The sequence below is a fragment of the Gilbertella persicaria genome (assembly GCF_025201335.1).
Source record: "Gilbertella persicaria strain CBS 190.32 chromosome Unknown B0P05scaffold_81, whole genome shotgun sequence".
In the NCBI taxonomy this organism is placed as follows: Eukaryota; Fungi; Mucoromycota; class Mucoromycetes; order Mucorales; family Choanephoraceae; genus Gilbertella; species Gilbertella persicaria.
In genome coordinates this window covers 1-19,479 of record NW_026252042.1, presented here as the reverse complement: position 1 = coordinate 19,479, position 19,479 = coordinate 1, and the positions used below count along the sequence as shown (strand labels likewise).

The window sequence follows — 19,479 nt, the reverse complement described above, 5'->3', positions numbered from 1 at the left end:
GGATACGCCTTCTCTCCTGTTGTCTCTTTCAGTTTGATTTGGGTCATACGAGAATGTCGGTATGTGAATCAACTGAGTCGCGTGTCAATAGTGTCTTCGCATAAAGATTTTCTTTCTTTTGATCTACATATCTGATTCATATCCGATAAGACTAGAAAATACCGAGTTAGACTGTGTCAAATTCGAAGCCTTGGACACAAGCCCTCAAGACACAACAGACACACAATTACTTCAGACAGAAGACGCGCTTCAAGAAACACCATATATCAAACAAGAACCAGACGAAAAAAAAGATGCCAATCCCTCGAGAACAAACTGGTAAATCGCAACAACAACAACAAAAACAACAACAACAACAACAACAACAGTAACAGTAACAACAACAGTAACAGTAACAACAACAGTAACAGCAACAACAACAGTAACAGCAATAATAATACTCTTAAAGCCATAGCTATTTTCTAGACATCCTTCCAGATATCCATGCCATAAACTATTGTCGAGTATGTGACAAGTTGTTCAAACAAAGACAACTACTGTTGTGCTTGTGATCACATCTTTGTCAACAGAACCAGATGTTATCTTCACTTGAGAGCAATTCACTTGATAAAAACACCCAAATCAATCAAAGAAACCATCATCAAACAGCCTAAATTGACATCTGATCCAAATGGCCTGAATCATTACTGCTGTGTTTGTGAAAGAACGTATCGTTCAGGCGTGTTTCTACAAGGACATATCAATAGCTGCCATGAACTCAGATTGGGCAATATAAAGCAAACCATGATCAAACACCCTGATCTTCAACCTGATAAAAGTGATCCCACCTCGTATTGTAGAGCATGCGATATTAAGTTCTGTGATTGGGAAACGTATAAAGAGTATCTCAGACTTATTCATGATATGTATCTCTTAAAGAGACCGTGTATCAAATACCCTGACAAGACGCCTGACTCTGAAGACCCCAATTTCTACTGTTGTGCCTGCGATATCAAATACATGATGCAATGTAGCTTCAGGTGACATTTTAAAGAGAAGCATGGCTTCAAGTTTAAAAGAGAAACCATTAAATACCCTGACAAGACATCAGATCCTACTTTTTATTCTTGTGCCTGTGATAGAACGTATGCTTAAAAATGCTTTTACAGGCTACATCTTTAAAATGTACATGACATCAGAACACAGCCTCTTCGAGTCAAATATCCCGACAAGACACTTGATCCTGAAGACCCAAATTTCTACTGTTGTGCCTGCGACAAAACCTATTTAAGCAAGATTAGGTAGTATAAGCATATCAGGTATTTGCATGGCATCAAACTATTGCCGAGAAAAAGAAACATAATGACAAGAGTACTTGATTTTTTTTTTCTTGGCCTTATGCTAAATAAGAAAAAGGGAGTTTAAATAATCAGCCAAGTGTTCTTTTTTTCTTTTTTTCTTTTTTTTTGTATTATCCATTATGAAATCGGTTACTCTATCTTCAGCAGAAGACAAGAGCACTGTCAGAAAAGCATTATTTACTTCAGTAAGTGAATTGTATATACATATGTATATATATATGTGTGTGTGTGTGTGTGTTTATCTCATTGACAACTGCATAGAAAATATTCACAGCTGGTGTTGCTCGTTTGCATGTGGCCAGTCCAGACCCTTCTCAATGGACTTATGCTCAACTATGGGGTGCTGCTGTATTCTGCATAGACAAGTCAAAAAACAACTCTTTCTTTATTCGTTTGGTGGATTTGGAGGTAAGTGGACAAGAAAACAAATGAAGTTTTTTTTTATTCACATCTAGATAGCATGGAACTGGAGTTATTTGGGAACAAGAACTATATGAAGGATTTCACTATAACAAAGACGCGCCTTTTTTCATTCATTTGAAACAGATGTGGGTATTACTCTGGATGCGCTCTTTTTTAATCATGTCATGTAGGATTGCCTTACAGCATTAGAGTTTGTGGATGAAGGAGAAGCTGATGTGTTTTACAAGAAAATACAAGGACGCGAGTCCCTCAAGAACACATCTGTATTTGGACAGAAACAAACAACTCAACCTAAGCGTAAAAACAAAATTGACAAAAACCATATTGGTATGCCTGCTGATTTTAGGCATGTGGGACATATTGGATACACACCAGGCAAAGGATTTAGTGTGGAGAACAATGATCCTGAATGGCATGGTTTGTTTGATCAGTTAAAGGAATTGGGTATCTCTGCAGAAGAAATCAATAACAACCAGGATTTTATTCGAGAATTCTTACAAGAGAGTGCACCTCCACCAGCACATGCTACTGCTCCTCCTCCTCCTCCTATGATAAATAATGCACCTCAAAAGAAAAGAGCACCACCACCTCCCCCTCCTCCAAGTAGACATCACACGCATACCGCTGCTGCCCCCCCTCCTCCTCCTCCACCTAGAAAGACAAACAGTATGGCTCCTCCTCCCCCTCCACCACCATCAAGATACAGTCCGCCTACAGGGCCACCAGTGCCTAATCGTCAAGGTAGATCAGTACCTCCTCCTCCTTCAATAGGAAATGCTCCTCCGGGTCCTCCTCCTCCTCCTCTTCCTCCTATGTCTGGTAGTGGTGGTGCTCCACCACCACCACCACCTCCTCCTCCTCCTCCCATGTCTGGCGCTCCTCCTCCTCCTCCTCCTCCTCCTCCCGTGATGATGAACAATGGTCCTCCTCAAGCACCTATGCCCCCTCCACCACCACTACCTCCTATGGGCATGCCCCCTTCATCTTCAGCACCATTACCACCGCCAGCAGCAGCAGCAATACCATCTTCAAATGACGGTCGATCCAATTTGATGGCTTCCATTCGAGCAGCCGGTGGTTTTGGTACATTGAAACAATCAGGTAAACTCAAAAAAGCAGATACTTCAGATCGATCCGTAGCCCAAGCGACTCCAGGTGCTGCTGCCGCGGGTGCTGCTGCAGGTGCTGCCAGTGGTACATTAGCATCTAGTTTAGCGGATGTACTTAAACAGCGTCAACAAGCCATGCAAAGTGATGATGAAGACGATGATGATGATGAATGGGAATAACGCGTCACATAATAAACATGCATTTTTCTCTTTTTTTATCTTCTTTTTTTTATCTTTTCACCATGTGGGAACCGAATGAACAATTACTTTTACGTGCTGCTGTTCGCTATAAAAAGCATGAAGGTACTTTATATGTCACACCACGTCGCGTTGCTTGGCAGCAACAAGGTTCTTCACAATTGATGCCATCCATCTATTACAATGACATTGCAAGTCTTGCGCAGACACCAGAGACATCCGCCAAGGTCTTGCTCAAGATATCTGCTAAACCACCTGCATCCAAAGACTATACATTTCAATTCACATCAGCGAAAAACCTGCAGGAAAGAGAGGCTATTAAGGCACAAGTAGCAGAGTTATTGGCGCGCATACGTGGTCTTCAATCCGTAGGCACACCAGCCCCATTTACACCTACATCCACGCTTGCTTCACCTGCACCGTCTACACCACAGTCAGCCATAGCTTCACCTGCCCCTGTGCTTCCGCCTTCTCAACCACCTGCTAAACATGCTATCCAAACTCAATCTTCACCGAGTACACCCACAAGTCATGGAGGAGGAGGAGGAGGAGGAGCAGCCAGTCCCAAGTCATGGCGACAAGAAGAATTCAACGATCGAAGACAGTTATTGACTTCCAGTCGAGAACTACAGACACTACACAAAGAGCTTGTGGTGGTGGGCAAGAGTGTGGATGAAGAAGAGTTTTGGTCGAGTCCTTATGTGAAGCGTATTCGACAGGTAAGACACAAAAAAAAAAGCGTAGGATGACATTCGATTGATCAAACCAAAGTAGAAATTGAAAAAAGACGCTATTTCAAGAGAAGGAAAACAAAAGGGTAAATCCTCCAGAATGGTTGAATTGAAGCCTGGTCAACAAGAAGGCTCTGATGTCAAATATACCTTAACCAGCCAAATCATTCACAACATTTTCACTGAATTTCCTTCTGGTAACCTACTTTTGTTGTGTTCTCCTGACTCATTCTCCCTTTTAATATAACTAGTCAAAAGAGCGTATGATGCCAATGTGCCTGATAAAATGACAGAGCAAGCATTTTGGAAACGATTCTTGGCTTCTGAATTCTTTCATCGGTCAAGAACAGGCGCCCGATCTCATTTAGCTACGTATGATGATATCTTTGATCGTTGTTTACAAGAAGAGGATGATGGTAAACAACAATAACTAAGTTTTGATGATGGAGCTAACCGTCTCTAGAAAACTCAAAACCACCTCCTATGACACGTATGGACAAGATTCGATTTGATATCGATTTATCGCGTACAGAAGAAGACCATATAGAAAGTGGTAATGCGCCTGATTTTACCATGAAGCCTGGTAGAGAAGCACAATCCTTGCCTTTGATTCGTCGATTCAATCGACATTCTTCGCGTGTGTTGGAGACACCACCTTCGTAAGCTATTAATGAAGAACAAAAGAGTTTTTTTTTTTTTTATTTATCATCAAGGGAGAATAGGAAAATACAACGGGATAATACTCAAATTGAACAGCAAGTGGTTATTAAAGACCTGTTGGATGAACCACCACCAGAAAAGATCGTATTGGACATTCAGGACACAAGGCGTTATTTTGAAAGTCAAGCAGGTGAATTAGATGAAATGAAGCTGAATGAACAAGACACAAAGCAGTTATTGACAGGCATGAAACGGAAATTTGAAGGATGGCAGCCTGATATGGCAAGACAAGTCATCAAGCCTCGTTCAGCAGACAAAGTGTGTATGGAACTGACGCATGTCATCAAGAGAAAAGTACGCCATGATGAAAAGTCTGTCCAAGGTAAAAACAAAAAAAAAGGGGGGAAGGATTATGATTGACAGAGAATAGATGTCAAATTAGCACCTCAATTACAACAAAAGATACAGAGTTTTCACTCAGCTACCAACGAAATACTACGTCATTTTTGGTCTTCTTTTGAACCTTACAAAGCAGAAAAGAACTCTAGGATGATTGAAGGACTGAAAAAGCAACAAGAGAAACTAAAAGAACTCTTGACCCTTGTGTCAAATCATGAAGGAGATGCTGAAAGATGTAGAAGGGTAAGCAAGAACAAAGTAACAATAATAATAACAATAGATTGACATGGAATAGACGTTAATGCCAGTCCTTCAAGCAATGGATAGAGCATTTGAACAATCAAAGAAACGCGGTAAAAAATAAGCCTTTTTGTAAATAAACAAAAATCCCTATGCTGAATTTAAACAGATCTTTTTTATTGTTATTATTCAATGAGTTTTGCACACAAGACAGTACTTGTTACTGGTGCCACGCGTGGTATTGGACTTCATATTGCACAGACATTTGCTACACATGGTGCCAAAACTATCTTGATTGGGCGCGATGCAGATCGTGTTGAGAAAATACAACAGACATTTCGAGAACAATATGGTGATCAAGATCATAAAGGCATCACACTTGATATATCACATAAAGCACAAGTAGACAGTGTATTCAAGGTATGTTCTTGTTTAAGTATGATACACACACACACATATATATATATATATAGGCTCATGGCATGAATGTAGGATGAACTCAAGGGTCAACAGATTGATTATTTAGTGAATGCAGCAGGTATATCAAGAGATGGACTTTTTGTTCAGCTTAAGGAACAAGATTTGCTTGATACTATCAATACAAATCTATTGGGCACTATGCATGTCAGCCAACATGTGGCCAAGACTATGATGAGAAAGCGAAAAGGAGGTTGCATCATCAATGTGGCAAGTGTTGTTGGTCTCCATGGCAATGTGGGTCAATCAAGCTACAGTGCTTCTAAAGCAGGTCTGATTGGATTTACAAAATCACTAGCTAAAGAACTAGGACCTTACAATATTCGAGTGAATGCGATTGCACCAGGATTCATTGATACAGACATGACAAGGAATATATCAGACGATAGAAAACAAAAGATACTTGAATCCATATCACTCAAACGATTTGGTGATGTACAAGACGTATCTTTGGCTGTTTTGTTTATTGCCCAATCCAACTACTTTCATGGTCAAGTATTGACACTGGATGGTGGTTTAATCATTTAAGAATAGACTCGGCTTAATTATTTATCCTTTCTTATTGTTTAAATTCGCTCTTTTTTTTTTTTCTTTCTTTCTCTTTCTTTCTTTGTGATCGGTTACACATCCGGCATTCAATTGTTAAAGTGGCTCAAAATCATTCGAGTGATCATAATCCCTTTAGGGACCCTACAAATCAACCTGCTTGGGATGAAGAAGCAGCTTCACCTTATAATCCATTTACTGACCCTCATTATTCTCCGTCTATACCACAGAGCGACCTTATTGACCTTCAACAAGAGTCGTCTACTTCGCGTCACTTGACACCTCCAACTGACCCTTCCACTGCCCATGTTGCTCATAGTCGCAAAAATAAACAAAAAGGCAAGTATCTAAACACACCAACAAGTCCATCTTAACCATCACTAGATAACCTGTTTGATGACCCAAAAATAGAGGAGGAAGAAGGTCATCATGAGCGCAGTGTGATATTGCCTACAGGCGAATCCACATCCCCTTATGCCCGTGCCAATATGCAATTACCAAAGAAAAAGAAAGAAAGAAGGTCTTGGCGTCAGATCATTAAGGATGCCTATAGTAACATGACAGGAAATACAGCCATTGCATCAGGTATTCCCGGTGAAAACGGGGCCCGCATAATTCATATCAACAATAAGCAATTGAATGACGAACAAAAGTTTTTACATAACGGAGTGACAACTGGAAAATACAGCCTGGTTAGTTTTTTGCCAAGATTCTTGTATGAAGAATTTTCAAAATATGCCAATCTTTTCTTTTTGTTCGTGTCATGTATTCAGGTAAATGATGCATTCAATTTGATGATGTGAGCTCATATTTGTGTGTATGTAGCAAATTCCTGATGTTTCGCCTACGTCAAGATGGACTACTTTAGTGCCTTTGGTTATTGTATTGTTCATTACTGCTGTAAAAGAAGTGGCGGAGGACTGGGTAAGCTACATAACACCACACACACACACACACACACACACACACACACACATGACCCAGTTTTAACCAATAAGGATGTAGGGTGTACATCGTTCAGACGCAGAATTAAACTCTAAAAAATGCAAAGTATTAGAAAGAACACAATTTGTAGAAAAACAATGGAAGGACATCAAAGTGGGTGATGTGTTGCGTATCGAGAGTGGAGAGAACTTCCCAGCAGATCTTATTTTGATTAGTAGTAGTGAACCAGAAGGTCTTTGTTACATTGAAACCAGTAATTTAGATGGTGAAGTCAACTTGAAGATCAAACAGGCATTACCACAGACAGCAAATATCCTGAATCCTATTGACATGCACCAGTTACAAGGTGTCATTCAGTCAGAACAACCGAACAATCGACTTTATAACTATGATGGTACACTCTCCCTTCCCAACCTAGGTAGTCATCAACGCGATATTCCTCTTGACCCTACTCAATTGCTGCTTCGAGGTGCTCAATTAAGAAACACATCTTGGGTATATGGTATTGCTATCTTTACTGGTCATGAAACAAAGCTCATGTTGAATTCAAGTAAAAAACCCTCCAAAGTATCCAACGTCACTCGTATCACCAATCGCAACATCATGTATCTTTTTTGGATTTTAGTGGCTATGAGTTTAGCAGGTGCTATTGGCGGTGTTGTATTCTCGATGTATAAAGGAGGACAAGCTTCTTATTTGCCAATCCATACACTGAGTTATGGACAGGAATTTGGTTATGATATTTTGACTTTTTTGATTTTGTTTAATTCGTTTATTCCTATCAGTTTAATGGTTACCATGGAAGTGGTCAAGTTTGTCTTATCTTATCTGATCGAATGCGATCTAGATATCTACTATGAAAAGACAGATACACCCGCTACAGCACGCAGTAGTAGTCTGATTGAAGAACTAGGTCAAGTCAAATTCATCTTTTCTGACAAGACAGGCACATTGACATGCAATGAAATGCAATTCCGACAAGCCTCAATTGGTGGATTATTTTATGCAGACCAAGTAGAACCAGACAAGAAAGCCACAGAAGACTCCAGTGATCCTACGCTGCAATACACATTTGATCAGCTACAAGAACACTTGAACACACACTCGACAGCGAACGTGATTAACGAATTCCTAACACTGTTAGCTGTCTGTCATACTGTCATTCCTGAAAAACAAGAAGATGCAGAAGACATTGTCTATCAAGCTTCTTCGCCTGATGAAGGTGCACTTGTCAAAGGTGCCTCTGGCCTAGGCTATCGTTTTCATACCAGACGACCCAACTCAATCACCTGTCGTATTCGTGGTAAAGACCAAGAATTTCAAGTGCTCAATATCTGTGAATTCAATTCAACACGTAAACGTATGTCTGCTGTCATTCGTGGTCCTGATAACCGCATCAAGCTATACTGTAAAGGCGCCGATACGGTTATTCTGGAACGACTGGCAGCCGAAAACCCTTTTGTTGAACCTACGCTTGTTCAATTAGAAGAGTGTGCGTCTGAAGGTCTTCGTACCTTGTGTATTGCTATGCGTGAAATTCCTGAAGAAGAATACCAACACTGGTCTCAAATACAAGAAGCAGCAGCAACGACCTTGATCAACCGTGCTGAAGAACTCGATAAAGCTGCAGAATTGATTGAAAAGGACTTGTTTTTATTGGGTGCTACAGCCATTGAGGACCGTCTTCAGGATGGTGTGCCTGATACCATTCATACTTTGCAAGAAGCGGGTATTAAAGTATGGGTCTTGACAGGTGATCGACAAGAAACGGCTATCAACATTGGTTATTCATGCAGATTGTTAAATGAAGATATGAGTTTGATTGTGTGTAATGAAGACAACCACTGGGAAACAAAGAGCTTTTTAGAAAAGAAATTGAGAGATATTAACGATGTTATGATGCGTGGTGAAGAACTAGAGGTAAGTCACGTGTAGCCATATACAAAACTCATTCTTTTATGTCTTTAGCCTTTAGCATTGATTATTGATGGTAAAGCATTGACATTTGCACTTGAAAAAGACATTGAAAAGGTCTTTTTCGACCTTGCTGTTCTTTGTAAAGCTGTCGTATGTTGTCGTGTATCCCCTCTTCAGAAGGCTCTTGTGGTTAAATGCGTTAAAAAATTTGACACTTCCATTTTACTTGCCATTGGTGATGGTGCCAATGATGTCTCTATGATCCAAGCTGCTCATGTTGGTGTAGGTATCAGTGGTGTAGAAGGCCTTCAAGCCGCCCGTAGTGCAGACTTTGCCATTTCTCAATTTAGATTCTTAAAGAAACTGCTGCTTGTGCATGGTGCTTGGGCCTACCAACGTCTTAGCAAGATGATCTTTTACTACTTTTACAAGAATGTTGCTCTTTACTTGACACAATTTTGGGTAAGTAAGGATCAGATGCCTATAGAAATTAATTAACGTGGCGTAGTATGCTTTTTACAATGGATTTTCTGGCTCCACCTTGTATGAATCATGGACCATGTCTTGTTTCAATGTCATCTTTACCTTTTTACCTCCTCTTGTCATTGGTATCTTTGACCAGATTGTATCTTCACGTATGCTTGACAAATACCCTCAAATGTACACACTTGGCCAAAACAATGTCTTTTTTAATCAAAAGAAGTTCTGGGGTTGGATGGCAAACGCAACCTATCATTCATTGGTAAGCGGTTAATGTAATTTTTTTTCCGAAACACCACTAATCATGTTACACAACTAGGTACTGTTCTTCATTGGTGTAGGTGCTTTTAGAACAGAAGGTGTGTTTAAGAATGGTATATTGAGTGGTCAATGGTGGGCAGGTGCTGCTGTCTTTACTGGTGTCTTGGGAACGATTCTTTGGAAAGGTGCCTTGATTATAGAGTAAGTAAACCATACACCGAGCGCCCCCGCAATCAGTCAATTCTGATTGGTTAACTTCAATGATATAGTTTCTGGACAAAGTATACTGTGATTGCTATGGTTGCATCTATGGCAGTTTGGTTCCTGTATGTCATCATCGTGTCCTATGTCGCACCCGCTATCTCGATTGATGCTTTACCTGAATACTATGGCATGGTACCCATGCTATGGGGTAATGTTAACTTTTGGTTATTTTTGTTGATTGTACCTTTTATTTGCAACCTGAGAGACTTTGTTTGGAAATAGTAAGTGATCATCTGTAGGACAGTGTGGCTCATGATTATAGTGCTCAACGAGTTATTTGGCCAATGCCATATCATTTTGTACAAGAAATTCAATTTTACAATTTACCAGACTATAGACCACGTATGGATCGCTTTAGACAGGCTGTCAATAAAGTACGCCGTATCCAGCGACTGAAGCGTAACCGTGGTTATGCTTTTTCTCAAAACGAAACAGATCAAACCAAGATTATTCGTGCTTACGACACAACAGTCCAGAAGCCATCTGGACAGTAATATTTATTTGTACATACATTTTAAACACGTCTTATTGTAATAAAGTAATCTTTCTATGTCATTGGTTTTGTTTGTGAAAATATCGTATCATAAAATCACCTTATTTCCAAATGGAGACTACAAACAAATGGTCAATCCTGTTGCGGAATCTTACGGCAATTACAAATCCCGCAAAAAAATAGGATTTAATATAAATTGAGGAGAACCTTCCCCTCGTTTTTTTTTTTTCTTACTTATCTCTCATCTCTTACATTAAACAAACTTACAAAAAAAAATGCAACACATTGATTCTTCTAAACTCTACTCTGACGGTCAATACCGTTTTGAATTCGTCTCCAAATTCATGGATTTTGGTAAGTGTATTGTGTTATGTGTGGGGTATTGAAATTAATCATGCGTGATTAATTTAGGTGCTGAGGATATCAAGGCTATTGAAGCTGTAGCTGACAAGGTTCGCCCTTTGGTCCCTGTCGTTGTTGATGCTGTCTATGCCAAACTTTTTGAATTTGACGTTACCAAGAAACACTTTGTGCCCAAGAATGAAGGTTTTGAAGGTGAAGCCCCTGTCTCTCTTGAAGAACTTACCTTGGATCATCCCCAGATCAAGTTCCGTAAAGACTTTCTCGGCAAGTACCTTTACAAGATTCTCTCGGGTCCTTATGACGATCGCTTCCTTCGCTACCTTGATTGGGTCGCCAAGATCCACACAGATACACCTGCTAAGAAATCCAAGATCAATGTCGACTATATTCATATCAACGCTTTGATGGGTTTTGTTGAATCTACTTTGGCTGGTGGCTTAATGTCGCTCAATTTGGACCGCGAGACTGAACTCAAAGCTCTTTTGGCTTTCAACAAGTTGCTTTGGATCCAAAACGATTATTTTGCAAAGTACTACTGTAATCCTGAAACGATCCATGATGCCAAGATTGTCCCTAAGCAAGAGTTCTCTCTTTCCAGTTTGGCTTCACCTGCTAGTATTCTTCCTCTCGCTATTGGTGCTGTTGCTGGTGCTTTAGGTGTTTATTATCATTTTAGACGTATCTAAAGTTGTCGTTCTTATACTATGCTTTTGTAAATATAAATATATTTTTTAATACCTAGATTTCAGTATGAGCACAATCCTTTTATAAATAAGAGAAGTCATAATGCTAGTGAAACAATAACCCAACATAAATAGAGACATTGCTTAACTCTTGAATATCTATCAACAGGGGCCTTTTTTTAAAAAAGAAAAAATGCGTGGATTCAATTGCTTACTGATATGTTGCTTACTATTTGTCATGTCCAAAGCTATTCTATTTAACCTTAAAAGTGGCATACATTATAATACACCTTGCTTGTGCATGTTATATGTATTAGATACCTACTTATTAATCAATATCTATTGAAAAAGACCCCTTTTGTACTGACTACAGTGTACAAAGAACTTTGGATGTTTAAATCAAGTCGCCTTTTTTCGTCGTATTAAATTTGTTTTCTTTTCATTAGAAGTACATAAAAATGGTCTTACCTGATTCCGGTTGGATCAGACCTACATTGGGTCATTCCAAAAATTCTTAATCGAGTTTTGTTTTTTTTTCATCACGGACCTCCGTGGATCCCCTTGGATAAAAAAAAATTCACCTGACAGCCAAACCAATGGTACCATTCGATTCCTTGGTTTGAAAGGACATGTTTCAAATGAAAAAACGGACTGCTTTGGTAGTCTGGTTGTCGAATAATGAGGTATTAAAGATTGTCATGTTTAGGCTGTGTTTTGGGTGTTTTTGCTCTGGATGTTATATAAAATGTGTTAGCAATGGATCTATCTAAAGCATCTTACGCTATTTTGAGTGCTAAAAATCATGGTGAGATAGAAAAATAGGCATTTTTAGTGTAAATGTGGGGATAATTGGACATAGAACATACCAGATGGTAGTGAGTGAAGAATGAAATATAACAACATCAGTTCTTCATCTTGCTGCATCAAAAATCGAGCTTTTGCTTAGAACTATATAAAGTCGCGCTTATTCAGCTTTGGTGCAGTGACAAAAGCTGTAGATGATTGATTTGTGAGTCTGCTGATATTAAGAATACAACAAATTTGCTGCTAAAGTATTGAGAAAAGAGGTTAAGATGTTTACGAGGTTTTTCGCTCCTATCGTACCATTTTTATAGTATAACAATTAAACAAACACATTTGCCAGAAGATGCATTCTTTGACGCACATTTTGAGCATTTAGGCTTGTCAATAGCTCTACTTCTCGTCTTGTAGTGTCAAAAACAAGATCGAAGGTTGTCAAACCAACGACTTTCATGAGTAATACCCTTTGGTCAAAATGACCATTTGACCATTTTTTACAAGTCGCTTTTTTTGGCGCAAATCAACTCCAAAGGCATCATGGATGTTAGCAAACATAGTTTGTAGGTACCTCAAGCACTTATGCGTGCATAGATAGGCTTTGAAGCACCTTTATATGTCCAAGAAAAAGACAAAAATTTGTATTGATTGTTGAAGCATGTATCTGCCTGATATCTCTATCGCATGAATAAACGGGTCATATCATACCGGACTGGTTATTTACATACAAACATCTTATTAGAAATACATTTGACTTCTCATAAATCAAAGAAAGAGATAAAGGTGTCAAAGTGTTGAAAAACGTACTTTAACTTCATGATGCATGATATATAAAAATAACCTTTAGAATATACACTGATACAAACTATGAAACTTGTATGAGTTTGAATATCCAAGTTTGAAGAGCAACAGATGCAACATTCAAAAGAAAACAAATCTCGTAATTACTGAACACAAACAACTAAAATTTTGCACCACATGTCAATGAAAAATAAGATCTGCATATTAAAAGAAAATTAGTACTATAGTGTCGCTCAATAAGTAAAACATTGTTTTTTTTTTTGCCTTTGTCGAAAGAGAACAATAAATGGTTTGTCTTGCTGTCAGAATAGGAAAAATATTAAATCAGGGTGATTCGCCCTTAAATTAAGGATGCTAAACAATTGCGCTTGTTTGAATATGTGCATTGGTTTTAATTGACTATTAGCCCTCGCCTGCTTGTTTATCAAGTTGTACGATACTCGAGCACTTATAAAAGACATAAATATTTGCAGCACTTATATATACATATCCGACAAATGCACATCAATGACTATTGATTTGGCTTGAAAAAGCATCAAGGCCTTGTTAACAAATCTCTATATCTATAAAAATGCAAGGACAGGGGTGAATATTACATTATTCGAGTGCAGAAGCCATCGTTTCTTGATACCATCTCTGAAAGAGGTTTTATTATTTTCTTTTTTAGAAAAAAAGATTACATAGGTAAACCCTGCACTTGACGTCGAATTAAACCATGCATTGTTTTTCATTGTATGTGTTACACAATAATTCTGTCAGGACCACCGTAAAAAAATTGCCCTGAAAAAAGTCCAACCGACCCTACATTTTTCCTTTTCCTTCCTTTTTTTGTTTTTCTACATATCAGGAAATGTCCAGCTTTAGTGCTGAAAGACCTTTTGGTGTCTATTTGTTTGACTATTTCAACAAGGCATATACAGCCATTGTGGGTAAACCAATAACTGAATTTGCATTCATTCAAGGCTATACCCCTCTCTCTACCTTACCAGAAGGTAATTTAAATGAAAGAAGAGAGCGAAAAAAATAACGCGTGAATGATATAGTGTTGTTGGGATGTGTCACTTACTTGGTTGTGATCTTTGGTGGTCGTTATTTGATGACCAACTATAAACCATTGCCTTGCAAGTTATTGTTCCAAATTCATAACGTTTTGTTGACTCTTGTATCCGGCGCTTTATGGGTATTGCTCTTTGAGCAATTGTTTCCCCAGTTATACAATCATGGTCTTTATTACACCCTTTGCTCAGAAGAAGCTTGGACTCCTCGATTGGAATTGATTTATTATTTAAATTATTTGGTAAAGTGGTGGGAGTTGTTTGATACGGGTTTCTTGGTTATAAAGAAGAAGAAGCTTGGTAAGTAAATTTGCTCGCTTCACATATGTATCTGATTGAATGATAGAATTCTTGCACTACTTTCATCATAGTATGACAATGGCATTATGTTATACTCAATTAGTTGGTAGAACTACTGTGGTAAGTGTTTATGAATGAGATTGAAATCGGTTATTCATAATACAACCAGTCTTGGGTTCCTATTATCCTTAACTTGACTGTCCATGTCTTTATGTATTATTACTACTTCCGCACGTCTACTGGCGCCAAGATCTGGTGGAAGCGTTATCTTACCACGATGCAAATTATTCAATTCATTATTGATTTAGTGGTGATTTACTCTGTTACTTATTCTTATTTTGCCTTTACATACACCACATCCTTGCCCAACTTTGGTACATGCGCTGGCACTGAAAGCGCTGCTGCCTTTGGTTGTGCTATTCTTACTTCTTATTTATTCTTATTTATTAACTTTTATAGAATCACTTACAACAACAAAAAGCAAATTGCTGCCAGCAAAAAGAAGCAATAAAAACAATTTATTGAAGATACAGACCTTGTTGTTCTACAAACTCAACAATGCTTTTGTCAAGTATGGACTCGACTTTTTTATCCTGATTTACAATTGCTTGTCTTGCCATAGTGCTTGAGTATTGACAAGTGATGAGATCTAATTGAATTCGTGTAAAGATATGAGTACCATACTCTTGTTCGACTTGTTTCCAAAAAGCATCTTGTTCTTCTCTATTCTCTCCTCGATCTGCGCAAATCAAACGGCACGTCTTGAAAAAGGACTCCAAAGCAGTCTTGACAGGAACATCATGATAATACTTGGGATCCAATAACCGAACAACTGTATCGTAGCCCAGGATAAAGAATATATCAAGAACATGATGTGGGTAGTGTCTGGAAAACCATGATTGTATACTAGCCGCTTTATCGACGAATTTGCCATGTGTTGTAAAGCCAACAGCAACGTTATATTCCTTGAATTTTGAAGCGACAAGTTCCATCATCTGTGCACGTTGCAATGCACTGGCACCTGTTAATACTTTGTCTACATTATTGATTGAAAACAATAATAGAATGCCATGAAAGTAATTGGAAGGATAAGCTTCAAGTGATTTTTTTAGTAGGCTAATATGTGCATTAGTAGGTGGGTTAAAGGATGAGTCAAGTATCAATAGGCGACAACGATCGCCTACTTCTTGTTGATTCCGGAAAGGCCAACAAATAGTTGGAGTAAAGGTAGTAAAAAAATCTTGTTGCGCGTTATTCTTAATAGTTTTTGATATGTCTTGCTCACGCAAAATAACGTTTAGAACTGCTCTATTCATTTTTTTGAAAGAAAAGAAAAAGAGACACTTGTACTACAATTATAAAAATGGTTTATTAATATGTATTCTCTCTATTTATCGCATGTCGCGCAAGTGAACGTTATCAGTAGCATTTAATTGAACTTGTGAATGGGCATCACTGCTGCTTACACTGCCACGGCTTTGCCTTTCATTGAACATATGAGAGAATCCGTTTTGGTCTTCCTTTTGGTAATGAGGGCTTAGCTTTTCACTAGAAGGAAAGAAAGGATTGGAATTGGCGGTGCCTATAGTAGGGGTAGCGATTCCGAATTGTTGGTGAGGCGTATTGGTATTGTTTTTGTTGACAGAAGCAGCATTATCAAGGGAACGGAAGACTTCGTCGTCGACATAGTAAGCCTTGAACAACAATTCCAAGACTTGCATACGTTCTTCAACACGAGACACACGTTGAGCTTCTGTTTCTTGACCCAAGTTTTGGAACTCGTTAACACTGAAACGATGATGAACAGGATGGACCAAAGGAATACCGCTGTCCGACGTCTTGAACTTTTCTTGAAGGCCTCTAAGCAAGGATTGCTTACGACCACCAGTAGACCATCTGTGAACAACACCCCAAGGAGAACGAGGACGGAAACCAAAGAGCCAGGTTTGAACAGCAACCAATAAACCAAAGATACCACCGACAAAACCAAGAGCATTTACAAGTGTGTACATCTTGACTTCACGATCAATCAATTGAGCAAATTCATTGGGGAAGACAGCAATAAGACCAAGATCAGCATGACCACTAGTGTAAGTGGGGTTAGGAGCTTCTTCACGGAAAGTAGATTCAATTTGAGGAGTACTGTTTGTGATGGGCAAGAAGCCAACATAGTTCCAGCCAACAGGCTGCAAGTAACGATGGTCAACAATATCGTAGCTGAGAGCACTGTAAGTGAAAGGCTCGATGGTGTAGACGTTGGTAGCTTGGAGATCGTTACGTTCGGTATTTTGCCAGTTAAGGACATCAGCTTCAGACAAGTAGACATTGATACCATCTTCATAGCCATATATTTTGGCATTAGGATCCATATTCTTGGGGAAAACAGAGACATGAACACGGCCATAGGTAGTTGATTGGTCACCAAACATAGTAAACAGTAATCGAGAGCCATTATTGGCACCAGAAGTAGAAGTCAATTTGAAGTCATCAGGAGCACGGAAAAGGAAGCAGTTAACAGCACCCAAATTGTCAGAGAAAGTGGGTTGGAAAACAGACATGTCGAGTTGCTTAACAAAGGAAGTACAAGTGTAACCATTGTCAGTTTGACAAGAGACACCAGGAGGACCATATATAGCACTTTCACTTGGGAAACCATCAAAACAGAAACGAACATCGGGTACATCTACTTCAGCAGAAGAGTATTCAATTCTTTGAACAACATTAGGACTCTCAACGGCTTGACGGATAACAAAGTAAAGGAACATAACAAAGATGAACAAGAAAAAGACTTGAGAAACAATACGAGAGGTTTCAGCCCAGACAGGTTCACCAGTACGTGGCTTCCAGATATCATTGTGAACACGGACAACCAACCAACGAACATAGGATTGGAACTTCCAGAGCAAGAACAAGATGATGATAAGTAAAACAACACCAGCAACAGTAACACCAGCAATAAGTCCCTTGGAGACAGAGCTATCGCTAGAACTAGAGCTTTCTTGGAAGGATTGCAACCATGAGCTACCTTTAAGATCAAAAGTATTGATATCGTTATAATAACTGTTAGATGAACCACCTATACATTAAGGAGAGCAAGCAGATGAAAAAAGGGGATGTTAATGAAACTCAACATGAATGTTTATAAATAAAACTTACCGAATGCGACAGTAAGATGGTTATTATCCAAAAGACCAGCAACTGCGAATGAACGACGAGAAGGAGGAATACCTCCAATGCTGGGAATGGACCAGGACCAGGTCTTTGTGTCCAAAATGGCAACTGTGTTCAAGTATTGTCTTGCTCTTTGATTAGCAGCACTGTCACCTATACAATCAAAATAAATAATTTGTACGCGTATTTGTTTTTTCTTTATAACATACCACCAAAGATAATGATTTTGTCGTCAGAAGCTATGAAAAATGGTCAGGTTATGCTTACAACATTTCTTATATCAATACTTACTAACAACGGCTGAGTGGTCAGAGGCAGCTGAGGGATAACGAGTAGAGGTAGTAGAGACATTGCGAGCAACCCAAACGTTGGTAGAAGGATTATAGACCCAAACAGAATCCATGCTAGCAAGATTGCTGCCTGTGCTGGCGGCATTTACACCACCAATGACAACTATTTCACCAGTGCTGTAATTTTAATAGGTAGCACAAAATAAATAAAGAAAATTAGACACACATACTGGTATATACGCATTTGTAAAGATTTACCTAATAATAGAAGCAGTATGACCGTAACGACCAGTGGGAGTGGAAGCTAATGCAGTTGCATTAAAGTTGGCATCCAAAACGTGCAAGTCATTAAAGACAGCATTAGCGCCAGATACAGCACCGCCAAAGATATAAGTCTTTTGGTTTTTGCTGTCATAGGTAAGTGAAAAGAATTCACGGTTGTAAGGCATGGCTCCAGTGACATTGCCAGTGTTGGTGGGTGCAGCAGTCCATGTTTGAGAAGCAAAGTTGTAGGTGTAGATTTGAAGGGGTGCTTCTTTACCTTCGGTAGCATTGGACATTCCACCCATAACAACCATGTTGTTGCCATCAGCAGTGATGTATGATTGACTGTAAACTGAACCATCAGGTGCGTTTTTTTGAGGAACAATTTCCCAGTTGTAAGAAGTCTCAGTCTGGGTGAGTTTATAAAGGTCGTTTGTGTATCGTACAGTTGCGTTTTCACCACCATAAAGGTATAGTGAGTTGTTCTTTTGTGTATATGCCATACCTCCTTTGAAAGGAAGTATGTTCATAAACGAGGGTACATAAAAGTAGGCCTGAACTGTACTAAGGTAGGCAAATACTGTTGCTAAAAAAAGTATTAAACTCTTCATGTTTCCTCTTTTGAGAGCTGAGTTGTATTAAATGGTATATATCGAAGTGTTGATGCTAAAAGAAAGTAGTTTAAATGACTGTATTTGGGAAAAGGAAAACAAGAAAAAAAGAAGGAACTAGTGAAAGAAAGTGAAAGAGAAAAGAGGAAAAATACAATAAAATAAAAGGGGAAATATAAAAGAGGGAGTACAAATTTCATTCATCAAGTTAGACAAGAATAAAGGAGGTAGGACATGAAGCATCTGTACCTCAGCTAAAAAAGATGAAGTGGAGATCGAATATATAAAAAGTAGCACTCGAGTCCTGGCCGAGACTCAATAGTATCCTTTTCTTTTTCATGTTTATTGAGCGCTGCATTTCTGATTTGTTAATTATCGAAAACAATTTTTAATTTAATTCATAGTTGCAATAAAGAAAACTCTTTCTTTTGTATACTTAAAAGTTAATTAATAAGATTGAACACCCGCAATCTAAAAAGACAAAATTAACTAAATTTGTATGTACATAAATAGAACTAGCCTCTCTAAAGAAGATAAAAGACGAAATAAGCTTATGAGAAAACTATATTTGTAGCAAGTATAAGAATTGAAGTCAATTGTTGAATGTTTTGATATGTAGATCACCTTATTTGCTTCTTTGGCTTAGCACGTGCTTACACG

At 38.7% G+C, this 19,479-nt stretch overlaps 8 protein-coding genes across 8 annotated transcripts; 7 read left to right on the top strand and 1 right to left on the bottom strand.

Moving 5' to 3' along the window:
* Positions 1-293: 293 nt before the first annotated feature.
* Positions 294-1,023, top strand: B0P05DRAFT_592538 (uncharacterized protein; the record flags this gene model as incomplete). The annotated part of the gene is made up of 2 exons (XM_051582999.1): positions 294-367; positions 570-1,023. 2 exons carry the CDS (start codon positions 294-296, stop codon positions 1,021-1,023), a joined length of 528 nt encoding a protein of 175 aa, XP_051429279.1.
* A 436-nt stretch (positions 1,024-1,459) lies between these two features.
* On the top strand, positions 1,460-3,052 carry B0P05DRAFT_576230 (uncharacterized protein; the record flags this gene model as incomplete). Its single annotated transcript, XM_051581690.1, has 4 exons — positions 1,460-1,525; positions 1,602-1,748; positions 1,800-1,892; positions 1,934-3,052. The coding sequence occupies 4 exons, from the start codon at positions 1,460-1,462 to the stop codon at positions 3,050-3,052; spliced, it is 1,425 nt and encodes a 474-aa protein (XP_051429278.1).
* A 32-nt stretch (positions 3,053-3,084) lies between these two features.
* B0P05DRAFT_565517 (uncharacterized protein) lies at positions 3,085-5,266 on the top strand. Its single transcript, XM_051580962.1, has 7 exons — positions 3,085-3,789; positions 3,845-3,998; positions 4,053-4,217; positions 4,265-4,460; positions 4,524-4,843; positions 4,892-5,103; positions 5,156-5,266. The coding sequence occupies exons 1-7, from the start codon at positions 3,115-3,117 to the stop codon at positions 5,222-5,224; spliced, it is 1,791 nt and encodes a 596-aa protein (XP_051429277.1). The 5' UTR covers positions 3,085-3,114; the 3' UTR covers positions 5,225-5,266.
* A 14-nt stretch (positions 5,267-5,280) lies between these two features.
* B0P05DRAFT_565515 (estradiol 17-beta-dehydrogenase 8) lies at positions 5,281-6,182 on the top strand. Its single transcript, XM_051580961.1, has 2 exons — positions 5,281-5,520; positions 5,593-6,182. The coding sequence occupies exons 1-2, from the start codon at positions 5,293-5,295 to the stop codon at positions 6,103-6,105; spliced, it is 741 nt and encodes a 246-aa protein (XP_051429276.1). The 5' UTR covers positions 5,281-5,292; the 3' UTR covers positions 6,106-6,182.
* Positions 6,183-6,611: 429 nt separating this feature from the next.
* B0P05DRAFT_631509 (uncharacterized protein) lies at positions 6,612-10,484 on the top strand (the record flags this gene model as incomplete). Its single annotated transcript, XM_051583498.1, has 8 exons — positions 6,612-6,896; positions 6,949-7,047; positions 7,129-8,988; positions 9,037-9,447; positions 9,494-9,727; positions 9,785-9,927; positions 9,996-10,211; positions 10,253-10,484. 8 exons carry the CDS (start codon positions 6,612-6,614, stop codon positions 10,482-10,484), a joined length of 3,480 nt encoding a protein of 1,159 aa, XP_051429275.1.
* A 216-nt stretch (positions 10,485-10,700) lies between these two features.
* B0P05DRAFT_565507 (Protoglobin-domain-containing protein) lies at positions 10,701-12,030 on the top strand. The gene is made up of 5 exons (XM_051580960.1): positions 10,701-10,836; positions 10,894-11,688; positions 11,745-11,850; positions 11,898-11,964; positions 11,998-12,030. Exons 1-2 carry the CDS (start codon positions 10,759-10,761, stop codon positions 11,530-11,532), a joined length of 717 nt encoding a protein of 238 aa, XP_051429274.1. The 5' UTR covers positions 10,701-10,758; the 3' UTR covers positions 11,533-11,688; positions 11,745-11,850; positions 11,898-11,964; positions 11,998-12,030.
* A 1,948-nt stretch (positions 12,031-13,978) lies between these two features.
* On the top strand, positions 13,979-14,994 carry B0P05DRAFT_481459 (fatty acid elongase; the record flags this gene model as incomplete). The annotated part of the gene is made up of 4 exons (XM_051575183.1): positions 13,979-14,120; positions 14,172-14,483; positions 14,530-14,603; positions 14,653-14,994. 4 exons carry the CDS (start codon positions 13,979-13,981, stop codon positions 14,992-14,994), a joined length of 870 nt encoding a protein of 289 aa, XP_051429273.1.
* A 7-nt stretch (positions 14,995-15,001) lies between these two features.
* Positions 15,002-18,994, bottom strand: B0P05DRAFT_519771 (uncharacterized protein; the record flags this gene model as incomplete). The annotated part of the gene is made up of 6 exons (XM_051575748.1): positions 18,203-18,994; positions 17,946-18,121; positions 17,864-17,893; positions 17,640-17,807; positions 15,952-17,559; positions 15,002-15,759 (listed from the first exon to the last, which is right to left on the bottom strand). The coding sequence occupies exons 1-6, from the start codon at positions 18,817-18,819 to the stop codon at positions 15,002-15,004; spliced, it is 3,357 nt and encodes a 1,118-aa protein (XP_051429272.1). The 5' UTR covers positions 18,820-18,994.
* Between the last annotated feature and the right edge of the window lie 485 nt (positions 18,995-19,479).

Coding starts and splice junctions, on each gene's coding strand:
- B0P05DRAFT_565517 (XM_051580962.1), top strand. CDS start 3,115: ATGTGGGAACCGAATGAACAATTACTTTTACGTGCTGCTGTTCGCTAT. Junction 4,461..4,523: donor GTGTTGGAGACACCACCTTC/GTAAGCTATTAA, acceptor AAGGGAGAATAG/GAAAATACAACGGGATAATA. Junction 4,844..4,891: donor TGATGAAAAGTCTGTCCAAG/GTAAAAACAAAA, acceptor GACAGAGAATAG/ATGTCAAATTAGCACCTCAA.
- B0P05DRAFT_565515 (XM_051580961.1), top strand. CDS start 5,293: ATGAGTTTTGCACACAAGACAGTACTTGTTACTGGTGCCACGCGTGGT. Junction 5,521..5,592: donor AAGTAGACAGTGTATTCAAG/GTATGTTCTTGT, acceptor GCATGAATGTAG/GATGAACTCAAGGGTCAACA.
- B0P05DRAFT_565507 (XM_051580960.1), top strand. CDS start 10,759: ATGCAACACATTGATTCTTCTAAACTCTACTCTGACGGTCAATACCGT. Junction 10,837..10,893: donor TCTCCAAATTCATGGATTTT/GGTAAGTGTATT, acceptor GTGATTAATTTA/GGTGCTGAGGATATCAAGGC.